The sequence below is a fragment of the Capricornis sumatraensis genome, chromosome 6, assembly GCF_032405125.1.
Source record: "Capricornis sumatraensis isolate serow.1 chromosome 6, serow.2, whole genome shotgun sequence".
In the NCBI taxonomy this organism is placed as follows: domain Eukaryota; kingdom Metazoa; phylum Chordata; class Mammalia; order Artiodactyla; family Bovidae; genus Capricornis; species Capricornis sumatraensis.
The window spans coordinates 53,289,556-53,301,062 of NC_091074.1; the positions used below are offsets into that span (position 1 = coordinate 53,289,556).

General features: G+C 40.6%; 1 protein-coding gene across 1 annotated transcript in view; it reads left to right on the forward strand.

Annotated features, from left to right (window-relative positions):
* Positions 1-8,675, forward strand: part of PIP5K1B (phosphatidylinositol-4-phosphate 5-kinase type 1 beta) — a 357,761-nt gene extending 349,086 nt beyond the window's left edge. The window contains exon 15 of the mRNA XM_068974227.1: positions 8,578-8,675. Within this exon, the coding sequence (XP_068830328.1) occupies positions 8,578-8,580 (3 nt within the window). The 3' untranslated portion in view covers positions 8,581-8,675. The remainder of the gene's footprint in view (positions 1-8,577) is intronic.
* Positions 8,676-11,507: the final 2,832 nt, after the last annotated feature.

Consider the following 11,507-nt stretch of genomic DNA (forward strand, 5'->3'; position numbering starts at 1 on the left):
AATGGAATCCCAATCAAATTACCAATGACATTTTTCACAGAACTGAAACAAAAAATTTTTTAAGTTTTGTGAAAACACAAAAGACCCTGAATAGCCAAAGCAATCCTGAGAAAGAAAAACGGAGCTGGAGGAATCAGGCTCCCTGACTTCAGACTATACTATTAAGGCTACAGTAATCAAAAAAGTATAGTACTGGCACAAAAACAGAAATATATTATTAGATCAATGGAACAAGATAGAAAGCCCAGAAATAAACCCTTGCACCCATGTCAATTAATCTATGACAAAGGAGGAAAAACTATACAATAGAAAAGAGACAGTCTCTTCAATAAGTGGTCCTGGGAAAATTGCAGCACTTGGGTGTAACCTTAAAAATGAAAGAGATCTCGGTCATTTCCAAGGAAAACCATTCAACATCACAGTAATCCAAGGCTGTGCCCCAACCACTGATGCTGAAGAAGCTGCTCAGTTCTAAGAAGACCTACAAGACCTAGAACTGACACCAAAAAAAGATGTCCTACTTATCACAGGGAATTGGAATGCAAAAGTAGGAAGTCAAGAGATACCTGGAGTAACAGGCAAGTTTGGCCTTGGAGTATAAAGTGCATCAGGGCAAAGGCTAACAGAATTCAGTCAACAGAATGCAATGGTCATAGCAAATTCCCATTTCAACAACATAAGAGCCAACTTTACACCTGGACATCACCCAATGGCCAATACCAAAATCAGACATTATATTCTTTGTAGCCAAAGATGGGAAGGCTGTATATAGTCAGCAAAAACAATACTGGTGCTGACTGTGATCATCAGCTCCTCATAGCAAAATTCAGGCTTAAACTAAAGAAAGCGAGGAAAGCTATTAGGCCATCAGGTACAACTTAAAATCAATTCCCCTAGGAATATACAGTGGAGGTCACAAATAGATTCAAGGAATTCGATCTAGTAAACTGTGCCTGAAGAACTGTGGACAAAGGTCCATAATATTGTATAGCAGGCAGCAAACAAAACCATCCCAAAGAAAACGAAATGTAAGAAGGCAAAGTGGTCGTCTGAGGAGGCATTACAAATAATAGAGGAAAGAAGAGAAGCAAAAAGCAGAGGAGAAAATGAAAGTTACACCCAACTAAATGCAGAGTTCCAGAGAATAGCAAGAGAGAAAAGAAGGCCTTCTTCAATGAACAATGCAAAGAAATGAAAACAACAGAGAGGGTAAGACTAGAGATCTCTTCAAGAAAATTGGAAATATCAAAGAAATATTTCTGCCAAAGATGGACACAATAAAGGAAAAAAATAGTAAAGACTTAATAGAGGCAGAGAGATCAAAAAGAGATGGAAAGAATACATCGAATAACTGTACAAAAAAGATCTTAATAACCTGGATAACCACAACGGTGTAGTCTCTCAGAGCTAGACATTCTGGAGTGTGAAGTCAAGTGGGCCTTAGGAAGCACGGCTGCCAATAAAGCTAGTGGAGGTGATGGAATTCCAGTTGAGCTATTTAAAAATCTTAAAAAGATGATGCTATTAAAGTGAGACACTCAATATGTCAGCAAATTTGGAAAACCCAGCAGGACTGGAAAAGGTCATTCCTCATCCCAGTTCCCAAGAGGAGCAATACTAAAGAATGTTTAGTACCAGACAGTTGGCACTCATCTCCCATGCTAGTAAGGTTATGCTCAAAATCCTCCAAGCTAGGCTTCATCATTATGTGAACCTAGAACTTCTAGATGTTCAAGCTGGGTTTAGAAAAGGCAGAGGAACCAGAGAGAAAATTGCCAACATTCGCTGGATCATAGAGAAAGCAAGGGAATTCCAGAAAAACATCAACCTCTGTTTCACTGACTATGCAAAAGCCTTTGACAGTGTGGATCATAACAAACTGTGGAAAACAAAGAGATGAGAATACCTGTTTTCTGAGAAACCTTTATGTAGGTCAAGAAGCAACAGTTAGAACCCTGTATGCAACAACTGACTGGTTCAGAATTGAGAAAGGAGTATAACAAGGCTGTTGATTGTCACCCTGTTTAACTTATACACAGAGCACATCATATGAGATGCTGCATGGATGAGTTACAAACTGGAATCCAGATTGCTGGGAAAAATATCAACAACCTCAGATATACAGATGATACCACCCTAATGTCAGAAAGTGAAGAGGAACTAAAGAGCCTCTTGATGAGAGTGATAGAAGAAAGTGAAAAAGCTGGCTTAAAACTCAATAGTAAAAAAAACTAAGATCATGGCATCCAGTTCCATCACTTCATGACAAATAGAGGGGGAAAAGGTAGAAGCAGGGACAGGTTTCCTCTTCTTGGGCTCTTAAATCACTGTGACGGTGACTGCAGCCATGAAATTAGAAGATGATTGCTTCTTGGCAGGAAGCTATGACAAGCCTAGACAGTGTGTTAGAAAGCAAGGACATCACTTTGCCAACAAAGGTCCATTCAGTCAAGGTTATGGTCTTTCCAGTAGTCATGTATGTATGTGAGCTGTGGACAGTAAAGAAGGCAGAGCACTGAAGAATTGATGCTTTTGAACTGTGATGCTGGAGAAGACTCTTGAGAGTCTCTTGGAAAGCAAGATCAAATCAGTCAATCTTAAAGAAAATCAACCCTGAATACTCTTTGGAAGGACTTAGACTGAAGCTGAAGCTCCAGTACTTTGACCAGCTGATACGAATAGCTGACTCATTGGAAAATACCCTACTGCTGGGAAAGATTGAAGGCATAAGGAGAAGAGGGAGACAGAGGATGAGATGGTTGGATGGCATCACCGATTCAGTGGACATGAACTTGGGCAAACGCTAGGAGATGGTGAGCGAGGCTTAGATCTAAAGTAAAACAAGCTACTATAAAGCTCTTCAGTTCAGTACAGTTCAGTTGCTAAGTTGTGTCCAACTCTTTGTGACCCCATGGACTGCAGCATGCCAGGCTTCCCTGTCCATCACCAACTCCCAGAGTTTACTCAAACTCATATCCATCTAGTCGGTGATGCTATCCAACCACCTTATCCTCTGTCACCCCCTTCTCCTCCCGCCTTCAATCTTTCCTAGCATCAGGGTCTTGGAATGAATCAGCTCTTCGCATCAGGTGGCCAAAGTATTGGAGTTTCAGCTTCAGCATCAGTCCTTCCAATGAATATTCAGGGTTGATTTCCTTTAGGATATACTGGTTGGATCTCCTTGCTGTCCAGGGGACTCTCAAGAGTCTTCTCCAACACCACAGTTCAAAAGCATCAATTCTTCGGCACTCAGCTTTCTTTATATAGTCCAACTCTCACATCCATACGCAACTACTGGAAAAAACCATAGCTTTGACTAGACTGACCTTTGTTGGCAAAGTAATGTCTCTGCTTTTTAATATGCTGTCAAGGTTGGTCATACCTTTTCTTCCAAGGAACAAGCATCTTTTAATTTCATGGCAGCACTCACCATCTGCACTGATTTTGGAACCCCCAAAAATAAACTCTGTCACTGTTTCCTTTGTTTCCCCATCTATTTCCCATGAAGTGATGGGACCAGATGCCATGATCTTAGTTTTCTGAATGTTGAGTTTTAAGCCAACGTTTTCACTCTCCTCTTTCACTTTCATCAAGAGGCTCTTTAGTTCTTCTTCGCTTTCTGCCATAAGGGTGGTGTCATCTGCATATCTGAGGTTTTGATTTTTCTCCAGCAATCTTGATTCCAGCTTGTGCTTTATCCAGTCCAGCATTTCTCATGATGTATTCTGCATATAAGTTAAATAAGCAGGGTGAAAGGATACAGCCTTGACATACTCCTTTCCCAATTTGGAACAGTCTGTTGTTTCATGTCCAGTTCTAACTGTTGCTTCTTGACCTTCATACAGATTTCTCAGGAGGCAGGTCAGGTGGTCTGGTGTTCCCATCTCTTGAAGAATTTTCCACAGTTCGTTGTGATCACACACAGTCAAAGGCGCTGGCATAGTCAATAAAGCAGAAGTAGATGTTTTTATGGAACTCTCTCCATTTTTCATGATGCAACAGATGTTGGCTATTTGATCTCTGGTTCCTCTGCCTTTTCTAAATCCAGCTTGAACATCTGGAAGTTCATGGTTCACATACTGTTTAAGCCTGGCTTGGACAATTTTGAGCATTACCTTACCAGCATGTCAGAGAGTGCAGTTGTGCAGTAGTTTGAGCATTCTTTGGCATTGCCTTTCTTTGGGATTGGAATGAAAACTGACCTTTTCCAGTGTTATGGCCACTGCTGAGTTTTCCAAATTTGCTGGCATGTTGAGTGCAGCATTTTCACAGCATCGTCTTTTAGGATTTGAAATAGCTCAACTGCAATTCTGTCACCTCCACTAGCTTTGTTCATAGTGATGCTTCATAAGGCCCACTTGACTTTGCATTCCAGGATGTCTGGCTCTAGGTGAGTGATCACACCATTGTGATTATCTGGGTCGTGAAGATCTTTTTTGTTTAGTTCCTCTGTGTATTCTTGCCACCACTTCTTATTATCTTCTGCTTCTGTTAGGTCCATACCATTTCTGTCTTTTATTGTGCCCATTTTTGCATGAAATGTTCCCCTGGTATCTCTTAATTTTCTTGAAGAGATCTCTAGTCTTAGAGGAAAATATAGGAAGAACATTCTTTGATGTAAATTGCTACAGTCCTTTTGGAATCACCGCCTAGTGTAATGAAAATAAAAACAAAAATAAACAAATGAGACCTAATTAAGCTTAAAAGCTTCTGCACAGCAAAGGAAACCATAAACAATACGAAGAGACAATGCACAGAATGGGGAAAAAAGACACACAAGGCATTAATCTCCACATTACACAAACACCTGATGTAGCTCAATATCAATCAATCAATAAAACCCAATCAAAAGATGGGCAGAAGATCTAGATAAACATTTCTCCAAAGAAGACATACAGATGGTGAAAAAGCACATGAAAAGCTCAACATCACTAATTGTTAGAGAAATGCAAATCAAAACTACAATGAGGTATCACCTTTCTGACCATCAAAACTAAATGCTAGAAAGGGTGTGAAGAATAGGGAACCCTCCTACACTGTTGGTGGGAATGTAAATTGGTACAACCATTATGGCAAACAGTATGGAGTTTCCTTAGAAAAACTAAAAATAAAATTATCATATGACCCAGCCATCCTATTCCTGGGCATATATCTAGAGAAAACTGTAATTTGAAAACATACATACACCCCAATGTTCGTTGCAGCTCTAATTACAGTAACCAAGACAAGGAGGCAACCTAAGTGTTCACTGACGGATGAATGGACAAAGAAGACATAGTACAATATACAATGGAATATTGTAGTATATATTATAGTAGAATATTGCTCAGTCATAAAAAAGAAATAATGCCATTTGCAGCAACAAAGGCAATTCTATAGATTATCATACTAAGTGAAATAAATCAGAAAGAGACAAATATCATATATTACTTATATGTGGAATATTAAATGAAACAAATGAACTTATTTACAAAATACAAACAGATGCCAAGGTTTGAAAACAAACTAATGGTTACCAAAGGGGAAAGGATAAATTAGGGGTTTTGGATTAACATACACACACTCCTATATAGAAGATCCACAAGGACCTACTATATACTACAGGGAGCTCCTCTACTCAACAATCTGTAAAAACCTATTTGGGAGAAGAATCTGAAAAAGAACAGATACATGCATAACTGAGTCCCTCTGCTGTATACCTGGAACTAACACAACATTGTAAATATAAACTATTCACGTATGTGTGTGTGCTCAGTCATGTCTGACTGGGACCCATGGACTTTAGTCCCCCAGGCTCCTCTCTCCATGGAATTCTCCAGGCAAGACTACTGGAGTGGGTTGCTATTTCCTCCTCCAGGGGATCTTCCTGACCCAGGGATTGAACCAGCATCTCTTGTGTCTACTGCATTGGCAGGTATATTCTTTACCACTAGCACCACCTGGGAAGCCCCTAAATTTTAAAAATTAAAAATTTAGTGAACATACAGGAGTTTTAACGACCACAGCTGGTAATGATTCATTATTTTTCATACTAAGGAAATTATATTTCATTATAATAGTGTTTGATTTTTTTTTACTGAATTACAAATTTCTCATAAAATTGGTTAAACACAATATTACATTTCTTTTCATGTAGTTTTTATTATATAAACCAGTAACTGTTTTTAATATTCTAAGTTATTTGATGGTATACATTTTACAAACAGTATTTAGTAGTCTTGTGGTTGTAATGGAACTTTGTGATCATCTGACCCAGGACCGCCCCCCGTGACTGCCCGAGCCCTTGTCACTGGCCACCGGTCATCGAGTGCCTCCCTGCTGCCCTGGGTCCACTGCCTCAGCTCCACCCAGAGGCCAGTTCACCTGGCCTCCTCCCTCAGAGACCACTCATTTCTTTAGTTAGAAAACATTTCCACATTGAAGCAAAACTGGTTTCTACAAATTTGTCCCAGTTCTAGGGAGTCATTTTTTCTCATCCTCGGCTTCCCCGGTGGCTCAGATGGTAAAGAATCTGCAGGAGCCCCGGGTTTGATTCCTGGGTCGGGAAGATACCCTGGAGAAGGGAATGGCTACCCACTCCAGTATTCTTGCCTGGAGAATTCCATGGCCAGAGGAGCCTAGAGGGCTACAGTCCATAGGGCCTCAAAGAGCCGGATATGACTGAGTGACTAACACGCTCACTGGAGTCTCAACAGGTGACAGATTGGGTTCCTAGGGTGGGGGGCAGTGTGTGCATCACAACAGCTGATGGAAGGGGATTGAAAGGGTGACCCTTTTGCCAGTACTCACTTCACACACCCTGGTGCTCCTGCGCCTGCCCCAAGGATCACGGCCACCTGTGCCAGTGCTGTTGATGACAGTGCCACACAGGCAGTGACATTTCAGCTAGTACCTCTTTCTTCCCCAGAGTGAGTCTTCAGATATTCAAAGACAGCTGTTATGTTCTCTCTTTAAATCTCTGTATTCTCTAGACCCAAAAGTCCAGGTCTTAACCAACTCCATGGGGTCCTGGATTTGGAGACCTTCAACTGATGGTTCTTTCAGGCAGGGCTCAGATTGGTCAGTGTCCGCCTCAGTTTAGCACTAGAAACCAGACACGGAACCGCAGCTGGGATCTATCGGATGAGTAGAGCTCAACTATCACCTCCCTGTGGTTTTAAAGAAAGCAGGACTCAGATCTAATTAGAAGAAACTTGTAGTTTTATGTGGGTGTTTTTATGCCACTGGTCAAGCCTAAATGAAGTCGACCTTACAGACATCTGTCCTGAGAAAGGGAGCAACTTCCTCTTTGCCCACTGCTAAAGCGCATACCACCTAATACTCAAATAATCTTTCAGATACAGCTTGAGTAGCAGTGTGAACGTGTTGTAGACTTAGGCAGGAGAACCGTTCCAATTTTGATTAATAAGAGGGAGCAGTCTCAACTATGAAACAGTGGTAAATAAAAGTTACAACTCACGAAAGGCGAGAGGAAATATTCACTTTTAAACAAAATGCTGTTTGACACAGTTTCTTTCCTAATAATTTTCAGTCATTTCAAACTTTGGACTCAAGTTTTTTCAGTCTCCAGATGACTGTGTTGGGCCATACAATGTCTGTGGTCCCAGCTACAACCTTCTTAACCATTATGTTGGGGACACTAACATATGCCAGGCACTAAATGATATATATATAATTTGCGTGTACCCTGTATATGTGTATATTTCTACCCAGACACTATTTTGCTAAGAAAAAAAAGGTTTATCACTTATAAAGCAGGATTTATTACTCTCATTTTACAGATAGAACAAATGAGGTACAAAGATGGTAACTTGGATACTGTCCTGTAGCTGTAATAATTAGAGGACCAATAGATGTGAGCTGTCACATCTGCCTGAACATGGTACCACTTCTCATAAATATATCCTAGTAGAACTGTCAGAGGCTGAATTAGCTGCCTCTGAGCTTAAGTGGCTACCATTTTAGGTCTGATATTTGCTGGACATATTTTTTATTCCCCAGCCACAGGGACAGTGTGCGAAAATGAGCACAGGGTCCATGAGTTCCAGACTATGTTCAGGTTGCTCTGATTTACTTCAGGACCGATATACCACAGCACAACCCCAAAGCACTGTGCCCTTGGAGGGCTTAGTCAGTGTTATTTCCTTCCAAGTCCCTAGCCCTGAGCTGTGATGTGGTAGAACTTTATAAATCTTGGTGGACTTTACATATTGCAGAAGTTAGATGCTTATCATTGCAAAAGAATCAATCCCAGGGACTTCCCTGGTGGTCCAGTGGCTAAAACACCCTACTCCCAGTGCAGGGGACCAGGTCTGATCCCTAGTCAGGGAACTAGATAGACATGCCGCAACTGAAAGATCCCATGTACCTCAACTGAAACCAAGGGCAGCCAAATTAATTAATTAAAATATCTTTAAAAAGAAAAAAAAGAATCCATCCCAGGCCACTTCTACCTGCATGTTTCTCAGGGACGAGTCACTGAGAGAATGAATGAACTTGTGTTCCTACTCATCAGGCACCATTATAAATCAACGCCAAAACTTAGCCTTACATCTCCTTTCCTTTTTCCCCACCCAGTAAGTGAAAATGATGACCACCTTGGCAGATGGAGGACACATGAACACAGTTGTGGGAAAGAAGTTTCTCCACTCCAGAATTACCCAAAGGAAACGGCCGAACCCCACTACACACAGAATCGTAATCAACTGGACTTGGAGTTTGCAAGATGTCAGGGGAGCCTTGGTGGAAAGGCTGATCAGCAGATCTGAAAAACACCACAGTCTTCTGGCATTTGCTGTTGCTTGCTGAACTGTGAAGAACTGCATGAACTCTGTTTAAGCTGCTTTCTATACCATTGCCAATCACCTTTTTGGACCTGGAAGTGCTATTTTCCTATTGACACTTGCATTATTTCATTTTGCATGCATCTAGTGATTATCCATAAGCAACATATGTAATCTGCGCATATATTTTTTAAAGATCCATCCATGCAAAATGGTAAATAAAGTCTAAATTCTATTCTTTTTTGCAAAGTTATAATCATAGCCCATGTCATTAAAAGTTTAAATTGGTTTCATATAAAGATCAGTGTAATAGGTCTGCATATACTTTATAGAAAATTAGCTTCTATAAAGATTTTTTCACTGTTTACTAGTGAAATGAGATAAGCAAAGCTATTTATAAAAGGCCTTATGTCGTGTACATACATTGTCTTTGAAATATTTGTGATTTAGTTTATTGCTTGTAAAAGAGAAATTATATAATTTATTTAGTAAATACTATTGTAAACTATAGTTTTATTGAGAGAAATAAAATATTTTGTTCTCAATTATGGTTTATGTTCTTTATTTTTTTCCTTTTGTTAATAAAAAAGAAGTAACTTTGACCTTCCTCATTTTTACATATTCTAGACTGCTAAATAAACTGACTCTCATAATAGATGAAGATTGAGAGAAAATTCTCCAGGCCCTGAGAAAAGACTCAATAACAGATTCTGCTGTTTGCTCAAGATTTTTCCCTAAATGTCCTGGTGTTAGTCAGCTTTCACTATGTTATATTGTGGTAACAATCCCCAAATCTGTGGACTGGGGGTGGGGGGATCCAAAGCATCCTCTAGGACATGCCACTTTTATGGCAGAAGAAAAAATGTGATCATGGAACTACGGAGCTCATAAAGGTAGTGCTTAAATATGGTTTATAGAACTTCTGCTCACATTCCACTGGCCAAAGCAAAAGACACTGACAAGTCAGATGTCAAAGAATTGGGAACTATACTTTTCATATAGGCATAGACACAGCAGAGGGGTACAATGAATATTTTAAGCAGTTAATACCTCTGTAGGGGCTTCCCTGGTGACTCAGTGGTAAAGAATCCACCTGCAAGAGACACAGGTTCAATCCCTGGTCCAGGAAGATCCCATGCCATGGAGCCACTAAGCCCATGCACTGCATCTTTTGGGCCTGTGCTCTAGAACCCGTGCTCCATTACAAGAGGAGCCATGGCAACGAGAAGCCTGTGCAGCATAACAAGAGAGTAGCCCCTGCAGCATCAAAGACCCAGCACAGCCAAACATAAAATTATTTTTTTTAATATTCACTGAAAGGACTGATGCTGAAGCTGAAGCTCCACACTTAGGCTACCTGATGCAAAGAGCCAACTCATTGAAAAAGAACCTGATGCTGGGAAAGATTAAGGGCAGGAGAAGGGGGCGACAGAGGATGAGATGGTTCGATGGCATCACCAACTCAGTGGACATGAGTTTGAGCAAAATCCAGGAGATAGTGAAGGATAGGGAAGCCTGGTGTGCTGCAGTTCACAGGGTCACAAAAAGTCAGACACAACACTGACAGAAGAACAATAATGATTTAAAAAAAAAAAAAACCCAAAACATCTCTTGAGTGTCCCAAGCAGCAGAAGCTTAAGAGGCTGTGTACTCATACACTATGGAAAAAATCATTAGAAAGCAAAAAGACATTCCTGGTAAACACTCAGTGTAAAATATTAATGCTGCTACTGCTAAGTCACTTCAGTTGTGTCCAACTCTGTGCAACCTCATAGACGGCAGCCCACCAGGCTCCACCGTCCTTGGGATTCTCCAGGGAAGACAACTGGAGTGGGTTGCCATTGCCTTCTCCAATGCATGAAAGTGAAAAGTGAAAGTGAAGTCACTTAGTCGTCTCCGACTCTTAGCAACCCCATGGACTACAGCCCACCAGGCTCCTCTGTCCATGGGATTTTCCAGGCAAGAGTACTGGAGTGGCAAACTGATTCTCATAAGCAAACATGGTATTAGCTTTTGTAAACAGACCTTGGAACTTAGTAATTTCACTTGCAGAGTTGGTGCTGGGACTCAGTCCTGGGTCAAGCTGTCAGTGGGAAATTCTACTGAGATGGACTGTGGAGGATACTTGCTGTCTCTTGCCTTGCTGTCTCTAGTATCCACATGCACTAGCAGATGCCCCTTCTTCCTAGAGGGTTTTTCTTAACTGGAATCCCACTCTTGTCCCCTCCCATTTGTAAATCTACCCATTTATCTAAGCATGGGTCCTTGAGCGCAGGACCCATTGACTGTATAAGGGTCATAGATGTATATTATTAGGGACATGAAATAATATGCACAAGTTGAGTATGCCTTTGTGTATATGGGGGCTTTTTTTGTGAAGAGAAAGACTATAATTTCCATCAAATTTACAGTGACAGATCCAAGAACTGTTAGGAACCACTGTTTTGAGGCTTAACTCAAATATTACTTTAGTGCCATAAAGCTGTCTTATGATCCCCAACTCCCTCCCCCCACCATCATCACCCCCGGTCAGCCTGGGATCGTCTCACTTGTCTCAGAAAATCTCAACACTTTGTACCTTTTTTCAATGTTGGAAGTATAACTTAAATATAATAAAGTATACAGTTACTAATTGCATAGTTCAGTGAATTTTTACATATAAATGCACCCTCAATCTCCATCAAATTACCAATGGCATTTTTCACAGGATTAGAACCAAAAAAA